The sequence below is a fragment of the Vicugna pacos genome, chromosome 17 (assembly GCF_048564905.1).
Source record: "Vicugna pacos chromosome 17, VicPac4, whole genome shotgun sequence".
In the NCBI taxonomy this organism is placed as follows: domain Eukaryota; kingdom Metazoa; phylum Chordata; class Mammalia; order Artiodactyla; family Camelidae; genus Vicugna; species Vicugna pacos.
The window spans coordinates 13,290,186-13,316,196 of record NC_133003.1 but is presented as its reverse complement, the minus strand read 5'-3'; the positions used below and the strand labels follow the sequence as shown (position 1 = coordinate 13,316,196).

The window sequence follows — 26,011 nt, the reverse complement described above, 5'->3', positions numbered from 1 at the left end:
ACTCAAGCTATATTAAAGATTTAAGTAAGTTTTTTAAATTGAAATATAAAAGAAAACATGAAATTCTATTTCTCTCATGTGCAAAAGCACAAATCAAAAGGAATAGTTTAATTGGGAAGATGAGGAAAAGATCAACGAAACATGACAAAAGCTTAATAACGTTTTTTTCTGAACAGCTCTTATAAGTCCTTAAATTGGAACTCAGAAAACTCACCAACCCAGTCTTCTTTTCACTTAGGGCAGGTGACCTGAGCTCCACCAGTGAATACACCCACATGACACTCTGAGTCATAAGCGAGCGATGTGAGAAAACAGACATGCAAAATTAAAGCTCATCAGCTGGTGAGCATGGAGACACAGAGCTTCATGCAGTCGTGCACGAGAGCTGTGCAGTGGAAGATGCAATGCTGCTGCCAAACTGAGGCAGTTGCGACATTCTTATTAGTGCAGTGCCCCAGTGTGGCTGGGGGAACAATTAGCCCAGACTTTCAGGCCCTCCTGAAAAGCTTACAACCGGTATGTGGGGTCAGCCTCCTCCAACTCAAACACATCTCCAGACAAAAGTAACAACTTTCCCCAACAGGAAAAAAAAATCAGTTTTAGACACTAGAATGGGAGATTATTGCTCTCACTACTGCTTTCAGGGACTAAGGGTCTGTGAAATCAACAGGTATGTGGGGTCAGCCTCCTGGAACTCAAACACACCTTCAGACAAAAGTAGCAGCCAAATTTAATGAGCAACACCCTGGAGGAGTTAGAGCACCAACAGCAGGCGGGGGTTGGTACCACAAAGCAGGGGTGTAACAATACACCCATTTCCCCACAGCAATCCCAGTCCCACCCAGATCATGCCAGTTTATGTTCCAAGATAATTATTCATAGTGCCCCCTTTCCTTCTCAAGAATGTTTGGATAATAAATCATATGGTCAACTTTCAAAAGTAGGACCCTCTTTGTTTTGGCTGGCCCTCCAAACAGGAGAGCAGCAGGTAAGAGCAGAGAAAACCCACATCAGCTATCAAAATAAATCACTCACTGGGCCTTCATAAATATAAATGAACAACCAACAATAACAACATTTTTCTCAGGAAAAAACAAAAGAAAATCAAGGTGATCAGTATGAATAAACATAAAAAGTGTAACAAGTGACCCAGAACAATCAGATAAATCAAGGAACAGAACTTAAATATGTATGTATATATAATGTATAATGCTTATCCTAGAAGAGCTTTGAGAAGCTCTAATCTCCATGAAGCCACAAGTTTTAGTTTTAAAAACTAAAACAAAGCAACCTGCATAGCACCATGGTTAAGAGAATGGGCTTTAGGGCCAGACTGCTGGGGTTCATATCTCAGCTTCACCACTTACTAGTTGTGTACCACAGACAAGTTACTTAACCTCCCTTGGCCTCAATTTCTTATTTGTAAAATAGGGATAACACAATTCCATACCTTTTATTCTGTCATTTATTAACTTAGTACATGCAATGCACTAAGAAAAGCACCTGGCTAAAAATAACCACCCAGTGTTAACTAGTGCAATTATTATTTGTGGAAATTAAATACATGATTATCAGAATAAATTCAACAGAAGCTGCTGAAATAAAAATCTGAAGAGATCTCTCAAAACAATAGAATAAACAGAAAAAAAAGAAGGAATATATAAAAAGAAAGGATATACAAAGGGTTTACCCACAAAGATTAATAACAATTTTTTAAAAAAGAAAAGAGAGGGTCTAAAACAAAAAAGCAAGAAATAGAAGAAAACTAGAAATTTTCTAGAATCAACGAAAAAAGAAAAGGTTCAAAGATCAGGTTAACTACCAATGAAGAAAGACTTTTCATCTGCACGCATGATGCTAGAAGATGAGGGAGAAATACATTCAACAGTCTGAGGGAAAATTTTCAACCTAGAAGTTTATACCCCCCAAATAAATGTTTAAGTAAATGAGAACTTCTCTCTAATATTTTGTGATTTAGAAGGTGAAGAAACCAACTGCTGTTAATTAGAATTCTACACTTTTTTTTTAAATTGAAGTATAGCTAATTTACAATGTTGTGTTAGTTGCAGGAACACAGTAAAGCGATTTAGTTATATATATGTGTGTATATACATATATATATTCAGTTTTATATATTTTTTTCACATTCTTTTCCATTATAGGCTATTATAAGATATTGAATATAGTTCCCTGTGCTATACAGTAGGTACTTGTTGTTTATCTATTTATATATAGTAATTAGTATCTGCAAATCCCATACTCCTAATTTATGCCTCCTCCCCTCTTCCCCTTTAGTAACCATAAATTTGTTTTCTGTATCTGTGCATCTGTTTCTGTTTTGTAAATAAGTTCATTTGCATAATTTTTTAAGATACCACATATAAGTGATACCATATGTTGGTCTTTGACTTACTCCACGTAGTACGATAACCTCTAGGTCCATCTGTGTTGCTGCAAGTGGCATTATTTCATGCTTTTTATGACTGAGTAATATTCCATTGTGTGTGTGTGTGTGTGTGTGTACACACACCACATCTTCTTTATTCATCTGTCCATGGACACTTAGATTGCTTCCATGTCTTAGCTATTGTAAACAGTGCTTGCTATGAACACAGGAGTATATGTATCTTTTCAAATTAGAGTTTTCATCTTTTCTGGATATACATCCAGGATATATATCCAGGAGCAGGATTGCTGGATCATATGATAGCTCTTTTTAGTTTTTTAAGGAAACTGCATACTGTCTGCATAGTTGTTGCACCAATTTACAGTCCCACTTATAGCACAGGAGGGCTCCCTTTTCTCCACACCCTCTCCAGCATTTATTGTTTGCGTACTATTTAATGATGGTCATTCTGACTGGTGTGAGGTGATGGCTCACTGTGGTTTTGATTTGCAGTTCTCTAATAATTAGCAATGTTGAACATCCTTTCATGTGTCTGTTGGCCTTCTGTATGTCTTCTTTGGAGAAACGTCTACACTTTTAAGAGCCCTGACCTTTATCAACACATTAATTGAAATTCTAAAAGTTTCCAGCTTTGCTTTCTCACCAAAGGATGCACTCTGAATCGGCCTACAGCTTCAGTGGGATGTAAAGGTATGTATAATTTCCATCTACATCTCAGGATCTTTGCATACCACAATTTAACAAATTGGGTTAATTTCATTCCACAAGCTAGGGAGACAAGGCTTCTCCGAATTTTTTCCTCCAGGTCTTCCTGTCAAACTAAGAAGCAGATGAAACAACTTTGTATGACCCTTATCCTGTTCAAGTTTCATGGCAGATTTTTTAAAAATCACATAAATAAGGATTGTTTTATTATTTAAAACATGAAAACCTAATGTATATTCCATATAAAGTATTATCAATAACCACTACATGCTCCCTGGTCAAAATACAGATTTATAAACACTCAAGATATATTCTGACTCTTCTGATCTAAATGGTATCTCTGGGAGTTCTGTTTTTTAGATTGAGGCTAATTATTCTAGCCAAGTGCGATTTACAAAATGGCTATGTTCCTTCAGAATGGGACTTTTCTCTGCTATTTGCGGAATTTAAAACAAATTTCTATTGCCTAAACTATTATTTGGGGTCTCACTCTAAAAAAGCTATAATTCTGCAAGTTTGGGGTGGGGCCCATTATTTTGCTTTTCTTTAACTCAATTTTTTCCATTTCTAGATGTACAGTTCAGTGGTATCAATTATATTCACATTGTTGTGCAATCATCACCACTATTCATCTGCAGAACTTTTTCATCTTTCCAAACTGAAACTCTGTTTCCCATTAAACAGTAATTCCCCACTCCCCATCCCCCAGCCCCTGCAAACCACCATTCAATTTTTTGTCTCTATGAATTCAACTAATCTAGGTACTTCATATAAGTGGAACCACACAATATTTGTCCATTTGTGCCTGTACTTTTATAATTTTTAAGTTTTAGTAATATTTGAAAACGGCTAAAAATGTTTTTAAAAGTTGTTATTCGTGGCACTATTCATATCTCAAAAAATTACAGTATATTCTATATTACTTTTTAATATTTCTTTTACTGAATTCCTTCTGTAAGGAGTTGAAAATCTGAAATACAAATTCACTGTTAAAAAATAATGTTAAGTGAATTTTGATTTGAAATTTTAGTGATTAGATTTCAAGTCATCATCAGAGTTGAAAAAATGTTTATTATAAATAGTATCTGCCAAACAAGGATTCAAATAATCTTAACACCAATCAAACAGAAGTGACTGGGGACTATCACAAGGCTGTCTTGTTTTTACTGAATGCTTTCAAAAATTTAAGGTACCCTATAGTGTTATTAATACTACCACTATCACTATTATTAAAAAGTTTTGCAAATATTGTGATGCACATGATTTGCTTAGCCCAGAATTATATAAGCCTGATAAATCAACTCACTGTATTTGAAACATACCTATCAGGCAATCTCACCTCGGGAAAACGAGCTAAGAATGAGGAAGTATGCACCCAAAGGCCTCCAAAATCTCAAAACAAATGTTTCAAAATTTGTGTTAATAAACTAAAATGTACTAAAGAACCTCTCAATTACACGCCCTTATTTTACACAAAGTTTTAGCTTATGTGTCTTGATAACACAATAGGTCAAAAGCAGGGAGAAGAAAGATATGGGGCAGATAGCAAGTGAGGCTACAAAATAATTATGAGAAGTAGACCAAGAACAAACAAATAAATCCTCTTCAGTGGGTAAGTCTTTCACACTCCATTAAATTCCTGGGTACATGGTGCTTTCAACATAAAATAATTTATACTCAAAAATGAAGAAATGATTATATTATATAAATTCAAAATCCTCTGCAAAGGAAACAAGGATATGTAGAATTTGTCACAAAAAAGACTGTCATCAAAAAAGGTTTTTGGGTTTTTTTTTTAATTCATACTTGAAAGAAATCCTTACCTCTGAAAACAATAATCCAGAACTACTCATCCTGAAGGACTGTGAATAAATAAGGATCTGAGACCAGAAGCGAATCAAGTTTCTATCAGCAGTTGATCACGAACAATTTACTTTTGCATTCTGGATAAACATATATATTATCAGAAAGGATTGTTTTCAATCATTTGTACACAAACTTATTTGCTCCACATGCACTGTCTCACCAGAGGCATCAACCCGTAGAAACTTGGACCTCTAATATATTACCTTGTACCTAGTTTTTTCTTAATATTACTCTAAAAACAATCTCTATTTGTTAAAGCTCAAAAGTAATTGTTTTTCATGAAGAAAAGATAACATTACAAATACAAAAAAAACCCCAGCAACCTTAGAGCATACCCTTCTTAAACTATCTTCACTACGTGTGTGTGTACATATATATATATGTATTTATATTTATAAACATACTTTTCCTACAAAACTGGGATCACATTTTATATGCTGTTTTTTAATATCTTTTAATACAAGTATCTTTGCATATTAATAATACCTTTCTGTAGGCTCTAACTCTAGCCGTAGGACATGAGGCAAGTTAATTAATTTCTTTGTGCCTCACTCCACAACTATAAAAGATTATCTACCTCGTAGATTTATGTGAGAATTAAATAAAATAATCCGTGTAAAATATTAAGCAAAATGACTAGCAGACAGTAAGAGCCTAATAAATGTTGGCATTTTTTAAGGCTGCATAATAACCAACTCTGATGTAACTTTAACCAATTTTCTGCCGTTGAACATTTTTAGCCAGTTTTTACCTATTAAAACAACACTGAAATGAAAATCCATGTGGCTAAATCTGTAATTCATCCCAAATGTTCTCAAAATAAATTAGAATACAAGTGGAATTCTGGATCAGCAATATTTACAGGTTCCCTTACATTCACTGCCATGCCTGTTTCCCCACATTCCTCATCTCTACCTCATTTTTCAGTCTTTCCTTTATTAAATAACTATATTTTGTAAAATTTTAAAAGCTTGCAGTAAACGGTATGAAAAGTAAAAAATCTACTATTGAAATTTTAATCACTATTTACATTTTATTTGGGAGAATGAACAAGCTTTCAGTATCATGTTCCGATGTATCTCAAACACTGTTTCACTCGACAGGAGCTTTACAAGAACAACTTCAATTTACAGTTTCAGAATAAATTCAGTGCAAGAATTGTTCGGTTTAGCCGTTGTTAATTAGTTTTAAAGCGTTGTTTAAAAGTTGTATGAAATCAATGCTATGTTAAAAATGTTTTAGAAATGCTTCCGAATTAGTCAAAACTCAGCCTTTCTTGTAGAAACTCTAAAATTGAGAGAGAGATTTGCTCAATCTGTTGAGACTCAGAAAAGCTAGGAAGAAACTTAGCAGAAGCCCTCCTCTCTGCTGAATGGATCACGTGCTGCCAGCACCAAAACACACATTCAGAGTTGCTTAGGAGACTGCTTCTGCTTCTTTAAATTAACACTACTAACACGCCCCCTTTTTCCTGGAAAACTGTCATTTCCGGAAGCAACAGCATTCGCGAAAAACAAACACTATCAAGACTCTCGAAGAAGCAGAGCCGAGTTGTGAACAGGAACCAGCCCTGCCGGGCCTCAGAGTCAGCCCCTCCGCCAGCCCCGGATCAACCAAGTTATGCGAAGTGACTAACTCGTGACAGCCTCGGGCTCTGGACGCCTGCCACACCGCCACCCCTTTCAGGTCCCAGCGCTCCTGCAAGCAGTCTGGCCTGGAATGGCTCGACCCCTGGTGCTCACCCCTGGACCAGGGTTTGGAATTCGACTTCCGTCACGGACCAGAGGCCTCTCGGTACTCAATCCCAGGTTGGAGATGAGAGAGGGGACTTTGGTCAAGAGGTCAGATACTACAAGGGACCCTGGTTTTCGCATCTCGCCCTCACTTCTGAGTTAAGAGTCTCGGACGGTTAGGGATAGGTCAAAAATCATGCCAGATAAGAGCCCCGTCACTTATTCTCAGGCCGGGGTTGGGCATGAGGAGAAACTCTAACAGAGGTCAGATGTCACGAAAGTTCCTGCCACCCCGACGGAGTTTTGTGAGGGGGGACCCAGGTCAGGAGTCACGGAGGACCTGGACCGCCCTATGCATAGTCCCAGTCCGGGTTTTGGGGGAATCCTCAGGTTAGAGGTCAAGGGTCGGGGAGGAACCTCCCCTTCTCTTTGCCAAGCGAGTGTAAAGGGTTGTCGGGAGAGCGGCGGCCATAGTACCTGAGTAGAGGCCAGGGCCTGCTGGAGCTGCTGCTGCTCCTCGCTGATCTTTTGCTTCAGTTTCTTGAACATGGTGCAGCGCGGGGTCCTGAGTGTGGTTGAGACCTGAGGGGCGAGTGCCCAGGGAGACCCGGCCGCGGCGGCGAAGGAGGCTTCTCTACACCAGGGACCGTGGGGACTGGGCCTCGCCGCCTCCTCCTCGGGCTCGCGGGCGGCTCGGGGTACTCGTCCTGCGGGTGTCGGCGTCGCCGCCGCCGCGTCTCTCTCTTCTGGGTGCCACTGGTTGGCCTCGGCCCCCCATCCAGCCCCGGCGGCGGCGGCGGCGACAACGGCAGCAGGTAAGCGGTGTGCCAAAGGCGCCTGCGCGGCCTACGTGGAGCTCGCCGAGGGAGCTCTACGGAGCGCCGTAGAGGACAAGCCACGTGTCGGCCAGCACATGCGCACTCTGGGGTCGCTCCCGAACGTGGGAGGGGAAGGGAAGTTGCGGGACTCTGCGCTGCGTAAACTCATTGCGTGCAGAGTTGCCCTCAAGAGCGGCACCAGGGGAGTTCTGATCGCTGCGCTGACACACACCCCGGGCTTGGGCGCTGCGAAGTCAGGCGGGGAGGGAGCGGCTTCTATTGACAGTGCCACCGCGAAGGATGAGTGTGTGCGCGTCCGGCGTGGGAAGAGAAGGGAGCCAGGGAACCTGTCGAGGGCTCTGAAGGATAGTGTACTGTTGTTCAGGTTGTGCTTAAGATACGCCGTTTTCAGTGCCTCGTACTCCTACTGCTTCCCAGTAGGGCCCTCTTCCCTTCGCTGGACTCTTCCAGGGATCAGGAAGTGCCTGACACGAGGCTCCCAGGGTGCAAAAAAGTTTCAGGCGAATAGTGTAAGATCTCAGTCACTTGGGCATCCGCCTTTATTTTTTTTTCCACCGAAATCATGTATTTTAACATATTCATTAAAAAATCTTAATGATTCTAAGTGCCAGGTCCTTGGGAATGTTAAGAGAATTCTGATGGAAGACACAGATTCCTAAAGAGTCCAAATGTAGCCCTAGCACTTGCAGTCATCCAGAGTTTAATGTTTATGTGCCTATTTCATCCAACACCCTGAACTTTGGCCATCTGTGAAACCTCAAATCCGTCTCAGCAACCTGCTTCTGCGTGCTATATCACATTGCTTCACATGCCTCGGGGATGAGAACCTGACACAGTAAAAGCTGATCTTCACATTTTAGGAATTATAGGAGCAGGGTGCTCTCTAAGATTCCATAGCCTGATCCCTTAATGTATTAGCCCCGGAGTAGAGCCTGGTCTAAATACTGCATTGGCAACTGGGCTAAGTCCTCGCTTATCTCACAGTGAACATCTATATAATTCCTAAGAGAGTTTCGTTTCTTTTTTTTTTTCCTCGAGTTTTTCTCTCTCAAGAGTGTAAAGGCTTTCAGCTACTCCCAGACTCCAGATACCCAATATGCAGCCTCACCCCAACATTCACAGCTATAAATCAAAGGTTGCCAATGTTATATTCATACACATGTATATGTGCATGCATGTATATGTATGTATGGGTACATGTATACACATATGTAGGTCCCATCAAAGCAGGCCATACTAAATGAATAAGAAGAGATCTGAGATATCACTTATACAAAAAGACCAGAAGAGGGGTAATTATGTGAAGAAGGGGACAGCTTTGCTAGGACACAAGCCAAGGGAAAGGGACAGGGTTGAAACTACTGCATTTAACCACAGTTTGTTGAAACATTAAGCCTCCTTGCAGCCCCATTCGGCTTCAGGCCTCTGCAAATTAACATTCTTTCATTTTCTGTTCTTAATTAAACCTACAAGTTACAGTTAATTTTTCAGCTGCTCCTGGATGCAGATCACCTTGTGAAGGCTCTAGCCTTGGACTACTTCTCAGAGTCCTGCACCAACCCAGAGAGACCAACCCTACTCAGCCTGCGCCTTGTTAGTAATTTAAATTCATCTCCCAACCAGCTGCTCAAGAACCAGCACACCTCCCTGCAGAGTGCAAGGACATCTGAAATGGGCTTGCCTCCAGTCATAATGATCAGAGACCTCATGAATAATTCTCCAGTGGAACTAATACCTATCTTTTTCAACACAAAGAAGCCATCTTCATAATTATAGACCAAATCTAATTGTCATTCTTTCATCTCCTCTAATGGGAGATACCATCCCCACCTCCGTGTTTCAGGAAATTTTCAGAATAACATAATCACTAAGGACTCTGCTTTGGAAAACAGTAGTATATATTATCTAGTTCCTTTCCAAGGCTTAGATAAGAAGCTGGTATATCAGAAAAGATTTCTAGCCAAAAGAACCAATTACAGCTGAAATCTTTTTTTTTAAGATTTTTAAAATTTATTTTTATTGGGGAGAAAGGTGATTAGGTTTATTTATTTATTTATGTTTATAGGGAGTATTGGGGATTGAACCTAGGACCTCGGGCATGCTAAGCATGCACTCTGCCACTTGAGCTATACCCTCCCCCCACAGCTAAAATCTTTAACACATATTTCCTATTTTCTGATCACAGATGCCTTATTTGTGGTCAGAAAAAGCCCTTTGCATCACCCTAAAACATACTTTAACCTTCCTGAAGAATTCTGGTACTTGTCATCCAGAGGTGAATAGTGTAAAGTTAGGAGCACAACCTCTGATGTCACCCAGATTTTGGTTCAAATATTATCAGCCATTTTGTACCAGTGGAACCTTTGGCACTAAGGTAAACCACACAGGACAAAGTCAGATGCCTGTAGGGAGTAGAAAGGTTATGAATGAGGCATGTATGGTATAAGACAATAGAGAATGAGGGCAAGTAACAAACTAGATACTGCCAACCCATGCAGAGGCACCTTTAAATCACTGCCTAAAAATGTGGTCTCAACATAAAGAGGGAGAGTGTTATGAGTAAGAAAAGAAACTCTTAAAATTTTTAAGTGTCATTTATTATGAGTTAGACTCTATGTACATCATCTCACTTAAGCATAACAGTATGCCTATGAAATATTAAAATGTTACAGGGGGAGGAAAATAAAGTTCAGAGAGTTGAGACTCAGAGATCACAATCTGGTCTTTGGGCTATATTTTATTCTAAGAGCCATTTTTAGGCAGTGATTTAAAAGTGCCTCTGCATGGATTGGCACTAGCCTAGACCTCTCCCCTGTGCTCCAGATTATAGCATCTCCACTAGGCTCTCAACCCAAGAACCATGCCTGTCATACAACTCAGCCAGTTTCTATCAATGACTTAGTCTTCATAGATCCAACTGCCTACTAGACAACTTCTCTTACTAGTCCATAGGCACCTCAAATTCAATGTGTCTCCAACTGAAATCATCCACTACTGCAGCCCCTCTGTCACCCTCAGATTTGCCTCTTCTGTGTTTCCTCTCACCCTGTTGCATCGTCTCCTCTTCACAAGCTTGTTTTACCGTCGTATTTTCTGCCTCGGCTGGTGTCATCCTCATCTGCCCAGTTACCCAAGCTCAAAGTGTGGGAGTCCAACAAAACATCCCTCTCATTCTTCACCCATATCCAGAGAATCACCAACTCCTGTGTCTTTTACTATGAAATGTTTCTCAAATCTACCGTGTTTCCCATTCACCCTGCCACTAGTTGGTTTCAGTCTTCATTCTGTATCGCCACTTACATGATCTCCCAGTTTCCAGATTTCTCTCCGATCCATCTTCTGCATAGCTGACGTTACCCTTCTGCTAAAACCCCATCAGTGGCCTCTTTGATCTGTAGGATACAGTTCAAATTCCCAGGCAGCACAAGAAGCCCTCAGCAGCCTGGCTCCTGCTTTCCTTCTTACCCTTCTGCCTCTCTTATCCTTCTTCCCTCTCTACCCTTCGCACTTCGAGCTCTAGAAATATCACATTAACCCATGGATCCCTTGCGTATCTGGCTTATGTACACCTTGCCTTTCTTTTTCAGTCCACAAGTGATACATAATAGTTGTGAACATCTTAATGAGTACAGTATACTCACTGTCCTCCCTGTACCTTTCTCCCTTTTATACCTTTCTTATCTACCCTTGATAACGCTGCTTATGCATCATCATCATTCTCCCGCATTCTCTAACATCACCCACAAGTACCCTACCCACACACACAGCAGTGGGGTTAATCATGCTCTCCGCCATACAACCTCAACCTTATATGCTGTCTGTGTATGTATCACACTGTATTTTTATCTTTTATTAGAAAAGTAATATACATATTCTCACTAACAAAAGTATAATCTTATTCCCCCAAATAATCCCTATTAATAATTTAGTATTTTTTCCATCCTATTTCCATATTTATGAAAACAGAGATGTGTGAACTTAATTATCTGTATATAAATAAATATATTTGTAGGGTTTTTTTAAAAAATTTTTAAAGGAGGTACTGGGGATTGAACCCAGGACCTCATGCATGCTAGGTCTGCACTCTATCACTGAGCTATACCCTCCCCCCTTATCTGTAGTTTTAATTGTGTATTTTATAACAAATGAATCATACACATTCTACATCTTGCTTTCCTCAATTAATACACTATGAATAGCATTTCTAATCAATACATGTATTTCTAGCTCTTTAATTGAATTGCATACTGCATAGAACTTTATACTATGAATGAATTTAAGATTGACGAATTGATGTCCATGTATTAATGGCTATTTCGCTTCTCTCCAGTTTTTTGCTATTAAAAAACATGAAAGTGAACAACTTCATAAATATGTTTGTGTATTTGTGTGTATGTTTCTGTGGAAAATAATGGATTTCTAGATGTGTAACTGAAGGATCTATCCAGTATATATGGTTAATGCCAACTTGGTCTCCAAAATATATGCCAATTTATGTTTCTCCAACAGTGTAGAAATGCCCATTTCCATATTTTAAAAAAATTTTTTGACAATCAAAAAGATGATGAATGGTATTTTACTTTTGATTTCCATTTCTTTAAATTATAAGCTCAAGTTAATATTTAATCACGAGTGTACACATTATTACAGTCCTTTCAGATTGTATTATAAAGTTCATGTTAACACAGATCCTAGCTTTTCCTTTTCCCCTAAAGGACAATGCCCTCTTAAGTAAATTTAGGGAAACGGAGTGTTCCTTGATTTTCCTTGTATTCTTCCCAATGTCTCTCTACATTACTAAATCTCCTCTCCACTGTGTGAAACCTCTTCATTTGTTATGGGTCTCAGTCTGGAAATCATGACTGCAGTCGCCCCAGGTACCTTGATGCTGTTCCTCTGAGGGATTTTGCAGGATGAGAATCAGCAGAGAGGAGGAAAATGAGTTGAATTGGGGGAGGTATCACATATCTTTATGGCCCCAGCTCTCTTTTCTTTCATTCTAGTATCTTTAAAATGCTGGATCAAAACAAAACAAAACAAAATGCCAGCAATCCATAATGAAAGCAAAATAAAGACATTTTCAGAAAAAAGGAAAGCTGAGAAAATTTCTTACCAGCAAACTTGTATCACAAGAAGTGCTCAAGAAAAGAAATGATAGTAGATAGATGTATAAAAGCTAAGAAGCTGTGCTCCAGATATGCAGATTCATCAAACTTTATTAGCAGGCTGGAAAGAAAACTAAAGGAATTATAGCATATAAAAGAAAAAAATATTAAATATTAAAAAAAACTGTATGCTAAATACTTTTCCCATAGTTGAAGGAAAAAAGAAAACTCTTTGAAAGTTATATCCTTCATAGGATATAGCTTGAAATAATCCATTCCCAGACCATAATCTTGTCCCATTGTCTCTGTCCACGGGCACTCCTCTGTAGCGGCATTCTCTTCCAACTTCTACAGTACCAATTTCCACTGACTTTTAGGAAAACTCCACCTTTACCCACAGGGATTGGCCCATCCTCTTTCTCCATCCAGGAAGTCTTGGGGACTTGGTAATTCTTAACTTTACATTTATCCTCCTCTGAGTTATCCAGACCGGAATAACACCACGTGGGAAGGGGACTGAGATTCCAGCAGTAGATTCCATGGTAGACTTCGGCACTCCATACTTGTCTTCCTCAGAATCTCTCTTGAGAATGGGAAATATGCCCCTTTACTCTTCCCAGCAGCCAGAAGACCTTAAAAAGCAGCCAGAGAAAGAAGACATGCTACATATAGAACAATAAAAATAATGATGGCATAGAGCAACATCTTTAAAGTATTGAAACAAGCAAAAATGCCAGAGAAAGTATCCATCAATTATGAAAGCAAAATAAAGACATTAAAAAAAAAAGCTGATAAAATTTCTTACCAGCAAACTTGTACTACAAGAAGTACTCAAGAGAAGAAATGATAACAGGCAGATATACAAGAGGGAAAGAAGAGCTCCCCACATAGTAAATAAGGAGGTAAATATGAAAGACTTTTTTTCCCCCTTTTCTTAATTTCCTTAAAATCAAATTGACTGTTTAAAAAAAATGACCCTATATTGTGGAGATTTTAACATTCAAAGAAGTAAAATCTTTGACAGCGATGGCACAAAAGACAAAAAGCAGGTAAATGAAGTTTACTGTTGTAAGGTTCTTACATTTTGTGTGAAGTGGTATAATATTAATTCAAGTTGGAGTATGATAAGTTAAGGATGCATATTGAACACCTAGAACAACCACTAAGAAAATGGAACAATGAAACAAAAGATACAGCTTAGACTCCCATAGAAGATGTAAAATACAATGCTACCAGTACCCAAGTCATCAAAAAGAGAGCAGCAATGGAGAGAGTAAGGAACAAAGAACAAATGTGACAAATGAAAAACAAGGAGCAAGATGGTGGACTTAAACCCAAAACCGCATTAAATGTAAATTTATTAAATACTTCAGTGAAAAGGCAGAAATGGTCATAATGAATAGAAAAGCTAGATGCAACTGCATGGTGTTTATAACAGGTGCAATTTAAATGTAAAGACACAGGTAAGTTAATAGTAAAAACACAGAAAAGGATATGCCATGTGTTACAAATCAAGTCTCCCTGGTAACAGACTCTGAGATTCGCTTAAGATTTGTTGGAACTCGGGTGGAGAGTGAGGAGGAGGAGACGGTAACTTTGTACAAGGCAGCTACCTTTAGCCGAAGACAATACAGACAGGCGTGAGCCACCTGCAGCCACACTACCAGTAGCTGGGGGATGAATGCCTCAGTCTTGAAAGCACATCTGAACCGCACTCTAGGGAATCCACTATAGCATGCCAACAGGAATCCTAGGAACACTGGCACAACTCTATCAATACCAAATAAAGTAGACTTCAAGACCAGGAGTATTACCAAGATAAAGGACATTAAGAATAATAAAAGGATCAATTCATCAAGAAGATATAACAACCCTTAATGTGTATCTACCTAATAACAGAGCTTCAAAATCATGAAGCAAAAACTGACAGAAACGAAAGGATAAATGTAATATATACATAGAGAGAGAGAGATTTTAACACACCTCTCTCAGTCCTTGATAAAACAAGTAGACCAGAAAAATGGTGAGGATGTAGAGAAGTTGGGTCAGCTAAATTTGTCTAACTGATTTTTCTTTTTAAAGACCCAACAACTGCAGAATACATGTTTTTTTGAATACACGTGGAACGTTCACCAAGATAGACCATATGCTAATTCATAATACAGGTCTCAATTAATTTCAAAGGATTAATATCATATAGTGTGTTCTCTGACCACAAAATAGTTAAATTAGAAATCAATAACAAAAAAATAGCTAGAAAACCCCAAAATATTTGGAAATTATGCAGCACACTTCCAAATAGTCAATGGGCCAAAGAACAAAGCACAAGGGAAATTAGAAAATATATTAAATGAATGAAAATGGAAACAGAACATATCAAAATTTGTGAGGTGAGGCTAAAGCAGAGCTTACAAGGAAAATTATTTTATTATGTGTTTATATTAGAAAAGAAAAAAAGACTGAAAATCAATAGTCTGTTTCCATCTTAAGAAGTTTGAAAAAGAAGAAAAAATTAAAATCAAAAGTAAGTAGAAGGAATGAAATAATAAAGGAATGAAATAACTAAAATGAAACAAAACAGACAAACAATAGAGAAAAATCAACAAAGCTAAACTTTCGTTCTTAGAAAAGGTTAGTAAAATTGGCAAGCCCCTTATAAGACTCACGGAGAGAAAGAAAAACACTGATTGTCAATATTAGGAATTAAACAGAGGATATCACCACATATTCTACAGATATTATAAGGGGATATCTGACACAAACTATCAAAACCCAAATGTCCTTCAGTTAATTAATGGATAAACAAACTGTGGTACCTCCGTACCATAGAATACTACTCTGAAATACAAAGAACAAAGAATAGATACCCTCAAAAACCTGAATGGATTGGATTTCCTTAACTTTTGCTAAGTAAAAGAAGTCAGACCCAAAAGAAACCATACATACATATGATTCCATATGGTCAGGCCAGTCAAGGTGGCCGTTCCTTGCTCTCTATACCCCCCCTGCCCAACGTCCCTGCTTCACCTACACTTACTCACATGACTGACCTTCTCTCCTAATCACAGAGCCTAATCTGTAAATGCCTACATACCCTGCCCACCCTACACTGCCCGCCCCAGCTAGAACATTTCCACTGTGGATAGTTTATCAAAGAGGAGTTGTGGGGCTTGCTCCTCTGCTGGTTTCCCTGGTAACCGATGAGCCAAGGTGATGTCAATTTCCCCTGATTACAATACTGATACCATCACTAATCTCCCTCTCCCAAAAGACTACTGTCCCTCCCGCCATCCGCCCACGTGGTGGGGTGTCATGCCAGGACCTTGCTTCAGACATGTAAGATCCCCATCTGTTAAACCACTGATGTCTCTATTGCTGACTGTGGGCTCTTTTTTTGTTTCTGAGGCTGGGCAAGAACAAGGCTTGCAGATCTGTGGAGTGCAGCCCAATAGATACCACTTACATGATATTCTGAAAAGGCAAAGCTAAAATAGGGAGGGAGAACAGACCAGTGGTTGCTAGGAGTTGAGGGGGCAGGACTGACATGGGGTGGCAGCGGTGTTAACTCCACAGGGGCAGGATGAAGGGATCTTTGGGATAATGAAACAGTTCATATCATAACTATAGTGGTAGATATACAACTTTGTGCATTTGTCAAAACCCAGAAAACTACATACCACAAATGCTAATCTTCACTATATGAAAAATTTTTAATCAAAATTGAAAAACCCAAGGCTCAGAAAGGTTAAGAATTTCACCCAAAGTAACACAGCTTTGACCTGGTGGAGGCAGCATATGAACCCAGAGCTTTCATGGCTCTAAAACCCACACCTGCCTCTGGATCCCTTACTGTGGAGGCATAGACTCCTGTTGACATAGATTTCCCCATGTTCTCAAACACTTTGCTCCAAAATAATTTACTGACTGATATCCAAGTGTCCTCACCAACATATATATTTTTCCCGGTTCAAAAAAATTTTTATTTTGCACACTGAGAGCTACAGCTTATCGTCAAATGTGGAAGTGCTACAGCTGTGTTATTCTTCATATACCAGATTTGCCAGCATTCGTATGCAGGGAGGGGTGGGGGCAGGAGGAATATATATATATATATGTGTGTGTATTATATATGTATATGTGTGTACACTTTGGCCGTAGCAAGTAACAGAGCTCGGGAGTGCGCTGGAATACTTGTATTACTATATTGTTTTAATGAATTTCACAGGAACTCTTTGAAATATATTATGTTTTTCATATTCACTTTTGCAAAAGAACACTATGGCTTTGTAAATTAAATTTATAAAATTTTGGAAGACCTTCTATGAAAAAAAGGTCTACATATCAGTACCTAAACTTAGATTATGACTCTCTCAGGAATTTAACCTACTTTTCATCTGGGGGGCCTTTCCTTTAAAGAAATTTTTTTCTGGTTTCTTTCTAATTTAATTCCCAGTGTAGGCAGAAGTAAGTAAATTAAGGAAAAGTGAGGGGCTACATTCTTATTGCTCTTGCACAGCCAAGAGCCAAAATATGACTTTCCCAGAGTCGTATGATCTAGTGACAGAACTAGAAACTGACCTCAGGCTTCTTGCCCTTTATCCTGGTCTCCAACTGTAATGTGTTTAACATTTCCTTCTCTTCTCTGAGACACACCCTGCTCAATTTTTAAAATTAGTTCAATTTAATTTTTAACAGTTTTGTAATTGTTTCCATGACATGTCTTAGGACATGTTTATACAGCTGATGACTCAACAATTTAATGAGAAGGGCCCTTGGAAAGGAAAACCCAACACTTGGCTGAGAGGGAAAAAACATCTTATACCAAGAATGAAGCCTCTTGGTAACAAAGAGAAGGGCTGATGGAATGGAGGTGAAGTGTCAAACTCCCTGCTCCTACTGAGTAACTATGTGATAATCAGACTCCTAAGTAAACAAATTCACTCTCGCAAACATTTGGATTCTTGCCTCATACTCAAGATATGGTGTAGGTGGAAAATCTGGGTAGTATAATGAACAAGCATGTAGGCATTAAACTCAGTTGGCTGTGTGCACATCCCAGCTTTGCCTTTTATTAGTTCTGTGATGGGGTGAAACGACTGAACATCTGTATGTGTCTGTTTCTTCATCTGTAAAATGCAGATACGTCATTGTATCCATTAAAAATTGCCCATGAGGATTAAGAGTATTTGGATAATAAGTTAGTATCTTGAGGGGGAAAAAAACAGTTGGATTCATTCCTCACACCTGAAAAATGAAATTATTGAAGTACTAGAAGAAAACATGGGAGAGTTTATTTTGTAACCCTGGAGTGCTAAAGGCCTTTCTAAGTTTAACACAAAATCCAGAAACCTTGGCAAAAAAAACAGCTTATCAATCTATATTAAAGACTTTTTTACTCTGCATGTCAAAAAACGCTACAAAATAATGAAATATTGTGCAATTTGTGCTCTATAGTAATCACATAACAACATGGATGAATCTTACATAATGTTGAGTGAAAGAAGGCAAACAAAAGAATGTATACTACATTATTTCATGCAGGCAAAACTAATCTATGGTGTTAGAAGTCAAGGAAAATATTGTGTTGGGGTGTAGGTAAGGCATAGCAATGGGGAGGGAGGTTTGAGGGGAGAACCTGGAGTGCCTTCCAGAAGGATTCCTTCTTTATCATTAGTGGTGATTTCCACTTCCTGGTCGTGGTGGTGGGTGCACAGATCTATACATGTGTTAAAACACACAGAACTATGTACCAAAAGTAAGATTCAATTTTACTGTATGTAAATTTTAAAATAATAACAGTTCGCCATGAAAACAAATAAATAGGGACAAAATTGAAACAGAATGAGATGGCTCTAGGCATACAGATGTGGGAAGATCTCAAGATGTTAAGTCAGAAACCAAAGTGCACTACAGTGTATACAGCATGCTACATTAGTGTGATTAAAAATTATATTCAGATATGTTAGGTTAAGTTGCATGAAATTGCTGATTTTTAAATCCAAAAATGGCAATTTCATATGGTTCAATATGTGTGTGTGTGTGTGTGTGTGTGTGTGTGTGTGTTTGTAAACACACAGATATTACAGAATATTATCTGGAAAGACATAAGAAACCAGTGACAGTAGTTGCCACCAATGAAGGAGACTAGGCAGCTGGAAGTATCAGTGGTGAGGGGATCAACTTTTATATCCTTTTTCAATCTTTCAAATTCATACCCCAAGTATGTATTAACTATTCAAAAATTAATTTTTAAAATGTAAAAAAAAAAGAAATAGGCGATAGAGCAATACCTTCAAAAAATTATTTTTAACGGAGGTACCGGGGATTGAACCCAGGACCTCGTGCATGCTAAGCATGCACACTACCACTGAGCTATTACCCTCCCTGCTCTTCAAAATTTTAAAGAGAAATTGTTTTCAATCTCAAAGTCTTTTATGTGTGTAGGGGGAGGGACATGATTTTTTTTTAATTTTTTTAAATTAATTATTATTTTTTTAATGGAAGTATTGGGGATTGAACCTAGGACTGCGTGCATGCTAAGCACACACTCTACCACTGACCTATACCCTCCCTCCTCAAATTCTTTTTGAACCAGATAAGTAATCAATTGTGCACATGTCCATAAATGCATAGGAAAAATATTGAAGGATACACCTCAAACTATTAGTTGTGGATAAGTTAACCCTAAATAGTGTAATTAATCAAAACAGGGTGAGGGCAAATTTCTCTTTTCACTTTGTATGTTTCTTTATGCTTTGAATATTTAAAATGTGTATATAACACTCACAAAAGCAAAGATGTGGCTCAGCCCCAAAGGTAGGCGTGTCGTTGTCCGCTTCCTGCCTCCATCTCAGGACACTACTTTAACTGACTCTCCAAAGGAAAACAGACTCCTCTATGCAATAATGAAACATGGATACATTACTCCAGAATCTAGAATTTCTAGAACCAAGATCTTCTAGGGGGAACAAACGTCATGGTTTACATTATCTAGTGCATGGTATTTCCAAAAAATCTTATTAAACATACATTTTCTCCCCAAACCATCCTACCCGCTGCCTGCGGGTCAATGTCCTAATCTCCCCAGGCAGAGGTCAGTGTAGTTTGACTCAGCCTCCTCCACCAGCTCCAAGGCCTCTGACCAACCTCATCTCTCCTTTCCTGCAGCGAGCCTCCTGTGCCCCACTTCTCCAAACTTTTGTTCCCACATCTATCACTTAACTCTGTCCTGCACAGGAGGGGTGACTGTTACAGAAAGTTGATCTTGCACTTAGCAAAAAAAAAAAATAAAGATCCTCTGATTACTAGGCACTGCCCACTGTCTCCTTAGGGGGAAGGGAGGAAATTCTAAACTGTAAGTCTTTTCCTGTCATTGATAATTTTTAAAAGATCGTACTTGTAATTAAAGAAAATTAGAGCTAAAAAAAGACTTTTTATTGATATTTTCTTAACCATAGAAATTTGTTTATAACACAAAAGCTAAGGATGTTTATCTTAACCTGGGGTTCCAGGCACTAGGCTCCTCTAGGAATAGATGAAGAAAATTAAAGTGAATGAGGCATTATTTTTAAAAATCAGGCTTGACTTTTCAACCCCAGGGGGCAAAAGGACAGATGGAAAACATATGTGACGATCTGAGATGCTTGTGGCTGCACCTTTTCGCCTTTTGGAGGAGGAAGAGCGTGTGTCCACCTTCTACCAGGGGTCATTACCCACCAGCTCCCCTCTACGGTTGCCATGGCGACCAGGAGAGTGTTGAATCACCCTCTTGTCACTCTGAGCAGAAACCTGGGGCCTCTAGTCTCAGTCAAAAGCTCCACCCATCCCATCTCCAGGCCAAGCTGCAACTTGAGCTCATGAAAGGCAGAGAAGCATTACTTCCTGGAGAGTGCCCTCACCTCAGACCCCTCCCCAGGTTCAGTAGCTCCCCAGGGGCACGCCTAGGGACCAGTAGTTCCAGATTCAACCTCCAGAGAGGCTGAGAGACACCTTGTTTGATGGGCATGCTTGTGTGGAGTTCCCGTCTGCCTTGCCCTCTCAGCCTCAGCATTGTTTGTCTACACTTCCAGGCACAGGGTAATTCTCGTCTCCCGTCCTAAGCATTGGATATTTGAAGGGTGATGGGTTTTTATGTACATATACAAACACTCACACAATATTCTGAATAAATATATAGTACTTCTTTCAGATTTTAAGGTTTCATCACAGAATCATCTTGCAAAAACACACTCAGTAAACTGCCCTCCCTAAATGTCCCAGAAGGGTGTGAATCTAGAATTCTGTTCTTCCTCCATTTGAAAGGGCATTATTCAGAGCGTGACGGCTCGCTTAATTGAACACTCTTTGAGAGAAAGACAGTGTCTCTCTATCTTTTCCTATTATGTATGAAAAGAATTGCCTGTCCTCGCAGGGCCAAGGGACAGATGCCAGGGTGAGCTGGAGCTCAGCAGTGTGGGATGACTGTGAAAATATTGACATTCGACAATAGGTCCAACCACCAACCGTGACAATTCAGCAGCTGGCTTAACCCAGGCAGGTTATGGATGCAGCCCAAAGAAGTTGTCCGCAACCTGTTCCCAGATGAAGAGGCTTCTGTTGTGGGACAACTCCTCTGACCTCCACCCCAGCAACTGCACAATAACACTGACCTATTTGTGACTTAACTGACAAGCACCAGAGAGAATCACTCATGCCCAGGGAGATGGATGGGCCTCTGGAATCTGCCCTTTTCTCTATTCCTAAAACTTCCCCACAATCCCTAGGGTGGAGGATGGTACTTACAAAGGAAAGCACTGTTAGAATGATGGTTGGTAAGAGCTCATAACACCTATGGGCTACCACTGCCTCCTGGTCTCCATCACTTTCCCTGATCAGCCTTGACTACCAAGTCAAATAGAATTTGCCTATTTCTCAAATGTTCTTCCTCCCCCAATCCCATTTTCCAATACCTCCGTGTATCAGTTAAAGTCCACTCAGGAAAACATAACCCATACCAGGTACAGGGAACTAGTTATATAGGTATTGGAAAAGCCAAAAAGCCAAACAAGAGCTGCAACCTAGAGATTAGTAAGAGCAGGGAGTGGCTACCATCCCCAGGGCTGGAAGAACAAGGGCAGGAGGCAGAGTTAACCAAGTGCAGGAGCAGGACTGGAACCACTACGGTGGTGCCACCTCGGTGGAGACACTCCCCTTCCTCCCATCTGTGATTTGCTGCCAGCGTTTCTCACTGGCAGCACTCGATTGGCAAGAGAGCCTGGGAAACGTAGCTGTAGGGTCAGCCCCTTGCCATACCAAGAGTGGAGCATGGAACTGGAGAACAAACTGGAAAATGACTGGCATGCTCTGAAAACGTCACTTCTGCAACAGTTAAGAGCACAGAAGCCTCTACAGGTGGACTCAGCACTCTGATTAGGCCACTTCACCTAGTGCAAAATTCACAGAGACAGGAAGTCAGGTGCTGTCACCAAGGTGGGACCAATGACTCTGCCCAGTGTTTACCAAAGAGCGTTCTTGGAAAACTAGTTTTGGGAAATGTTAGCAGTTGCAGGAGGGAGGTAGGGAAGGAAAGAATCTGGAAGAACACGGTTTTTCAGGGGAGATTAGATAAGATCTGATTCTCATTTTTACAAGAGAAACCTGGTCCTGGTTTAAAGCAGGCCTTTTCAAGCATTACTGTGCATACAGGTCGTCTGGGGATCATGTTAAACCACAGATAATTTAGCCGGCCAGGGTGGAGACTGAGAGTCTGCATTTCTGGCAGGCTCCTAAGTGATGTCCATTTGAACACATTAAAAGCAAAGATTTAGGGAGCCTCTTGAGTTTGTGTAAGTACTGATTGGAAAGATCCAGGAGGGAGAAAATGTTGATCCAGAAAGAGATAAAGAAGATAGAAGAGGCAGTATGCCTGCGGAGCTGGCGGGTCTGCCTTTTGCTTCAAATGTTTGGACAGATCAGATCCTGCCACACCCTTCCTTCCAGCCTCTGACCACCCATCAACTTCTTTTCCATTCCCAACCATCTTCTTGGCCATCCTCTGCCTCTGGGACTAGCCAGAGTCAAATTTAAACGGATTTCTGTTTGTGTAAGTTCTTAACTTCAGTCTCCTTAGAACTTTTAATACACTGACAAGTATTGTGAATCAATCAGAGGTTGACCAACTACAGAATTGACTTTTCTGACTACAGAATCCCTTTTCACAGGATTGACTACAGAATCCTTTTTTACGGATCACTTAGAGGGCTCATGTTCTGTAAAACATGCCTTGGGAAACACCGACTTACTTAATATTTATCTGGGCTTTCCTACCTATGAAACAGAGACCATAAGATCTTATCTGATGGTTATTTCATAATGATATTGTGAAGAAAATTTTGAAAAAAATACACATTTCATAGTTAAGTTGTTAGTGTAGAAATGCAAATGGGGAAAGGTATCTGTTCCATCAACAGTGTAGACCCTCAACAGGTGGTCATCTGAGGAAGCAGAGATGCTGGATGACCATACAGGAGACCTTCCAGGGTGGCATGTAATTACCTTGCTGGGTTTACCAAAGCTCTCAGAGACTTACAGGCTCAGAGACTGTTTCTTCCATGCACCCAGAGCAGACAGCTCTCAGAAGTGAGTGCGCATGCTCCAGTATCTCAAGCTAGAGATATAGACTGAAATTTATTAATTTACACCAGTGAGGACTATACTGTCCCATGGGCCATCACATCTTATTTATTCAAGACTATTCGTTGATTAATCTATTATAGGCTGGGCCATGAAATGGGCATGAGACCTAGGCAGTGCTAATGAGTGTCCTTCCTTCCTGGGAAGTAATACACAGATCTCTTTCTGCTGATGTTGTCAAGCCTGAGAGGGTGTGACTCTGGGGCTGATGGAGGAGTTGCAAGGGTGTTGCAAAGGCCTGCCTACAGAGAGAGTAAGATGAATGTACGAAGAAAAACAGGGACAAACTGTGTTGAGAACTGGATGGACAGAGAGTCCTATCGGCAGTGAGTCCCTGGCTCCGGTCCTTGAGACCCTGGATTCTTTGCTCTTCCTCCTACCCTCTAAATTAGCCCATGATCCTTCCCAGTTATCTGAACCGATAAATTCTCTTTCTGCTTAAGCTGGTTTTAGTCAGGCCTTTTGTAACTGACAGAGTCTGGACCTATATACCTGGTACGTAACTTGTCTGGATCAGGACAAATTTGAAGTCATTTACAGCAGCTGGTGTTCCCTCATGATTCATGTACCTTGACAGAGAAGATAAAAGATACCAGCCAGGCAGGAAGGCTTTTAAGGCTGACATCTGCAAAATCTGAGAAAAGAGACGAAAGGATGGCATTTTCCTGTGCCTTGACAAAGCACAGTGCTGCCCCTTTATGAGCAAGGAGGATAGAACTGAGCTAGTCTTCTAATTATTTGGTTGCAGAATCCATCAGTACCAGCCTGTTTCCTTGGTTGTTGTTTCTCTTCTGTCCCCAGCTGCAGCCCAGCCTTCTGCCCCTGTGGGGCCCAATCATAGCCTGATAAAGGAGGCGGCTGACTGGCTCCTGCCCACAAGCCACGCATCAACAGGGAGGGAGTTCCTCCGTTCTGGATGCAGGCACTCAGTTCTGGTCACTGAGCTCTACTGCCATCAACAGTATCGCATCCGCAGCATTCCAAAGTGTTCCCATTATTTGGCTTTTGTCTTGTCTCTGTTTCTGAACTCTTATTCTGGTATGCCACCTAGTACCCACTTCTGCCTCTGCCTCTGTGGACTGTAGATTTACTCACTCCCTCAGTGGCCAGCACCTAACCACACTCTGACCAGCTCCCTGGATTTTGCTCACCATTTTGCCTTATTTATTGTAACAGTTTCAGGAGGCTCGATTAATAAACTCTTCCCCTCCTTTCAAGTTCTTAGCCAACTAAGAGAGCAACACAGGGGTAAGACAGATGGAGAACACAGTTTTTCAGCTTTATGAGTGATAAGAGTGATATGGGGGCAGGGATAAATTAGGAATTGGGGATGAACAGATACACACTACTATATATAAAATAAGTAAACAATGAGGACCTACTGTATAGCACAGGGAACTGTATTCAATATCTTGTAATAACCTATAATAAAAAAAGATCTGAAAAAGAGTATATATATATATATATATATATACACATAATGTATAACTGAATCACTTTGCTGTACACGTGAAACTGACACAACTTTGTAAGTCAACTATATCTCAATTTAAAAAAAAAAAGAGCTATATGGAGTAAGTGACTTGTTATACGATTCATACACTTGCTAATAACCTTCACTCCAGAATCACGCTACTCATTCAGCAGAGGTGGAGGCAAGGCAGGCCACCCCAGCCTCCGTGCCCTGATGACTACCCTCGGGCTTGGGCTGGGCAGCAGGCTGCCAGCCTTATGTCCACACCACCTCATCCCCAGTGACAACTGCTCCTGGTCAACTTCATTCACTTATCATCTTCATTGGGTTCCCCCAGAAGCAGAAGCTGAGACAATGATTCAAATGAAAGCAGTTCATTCGGAAGCTAAAGAAACACCAGTAGGAAGGGAAGTGAGACCGTAGGGGAAAGACAATCAAATAAACAGGACTTGGACACCAAGTCCATTACCATGGAGACAACCGGAGCTCAGTCGTGATGGGGAATTCTGCGAGCCAGCGTAGTCTCACGCTCGGATATTCCCCACTAGGGATGAGGAGCTTCGGAACTTTTACAGTAAGTTCCATTAATTGCTGGTTGAAGGCTAGCAGGGAGAGGGGGTGGAATGAGGGGAGGGGCAGTCATTCCTGGACCCCTGCAGCCTGTCACACAGGTGAACAAAGTGGGCTTCAGTGGCCAGAGGACAGCCCTCAGAGTGAGTTGCTGATGCCAGCAGTTGGAAGGCAGGAGGGGTGCACTGAGGGGACAGGAATAGAACTCCACCAGTGTCCTTTAGCCTCTGAGTTCTGTTTTTGACCCCAAGAAGAAGAATTTTAATGAGAAGCTCCTTGGCTTCTTGCTCAGAGGCAACTATGACTCAGGCTCACACCACCTCCTCCTGCACCAACACTCACCACCCACTCCACCCTCTGCCCCCGGGGATAAACACAGTAACAGGGCAGTGAGAACCTGGCCTGAGCTGGACCAGCCACTTTGGCAGCAGCTACTGGGAGACCAAGGAGAGTGAGATCACAGGGCTGTGTTATCTGAGGACTTTTACCCAGACAAGAAGTAACCCCTGATCAAGGAATGAAGGAGGAAGTTAAAGACATGTCACGTTTCCATAACAAGTTGTGAAGCAAAAAGAAATGTTTCTACTTTAGATTTAATTTTAAAATAATGTGGATTGCACAGCAAAGGAAACCTTGGACGA

General features: G+C 40.4%; 1 protein-coding gene and 1 long non-coding RNA gene across 5 annotated transcripts in view; both read right to left on the bottom strand.

Annotated features, from left to right (window-relative positions):
- Positions 1-8,082, bottom strand: part of GOLGA4 (golgin A4) — an 84,380-nt gene extending 76,298 nt beyond the window's left edge. For all 3 annotated transcript variants that reach the window (XM_072940987.1, XM_006200642.4, XM_072940988.1), the window contains exon 1: positions 7,189-8,082. In XM_072940987.1, the coding sequence (XP_072797088.1) occupies positions 7,189-7,260 (72 nt within the window). In that variant the 5' untranslated portion in view covers positions 7,261-8,082. The remainder of the gene's footprint in view (positions 1-7,188) is intronic.
- A 4,028-nt stretch (positions 8,083-12,110) lies between these two features.
- LOC140686710 (uncharacterized) overlaps positions 12,111-26,011 on the bottom strand; it is a 28,546-nt gene continuing 14,645 nt past the window's right edge. For both annotated transcript variants that reach the window (XR_012060526.1, XR_012060525.1), the window contains exon 3: positions 12,111-13,287. This is a non-coding gene — a long non-coding RNA (uncharacterized lncRNA). The remainder of the gene's footprint in view (positions 13,288-26,011) is intronic.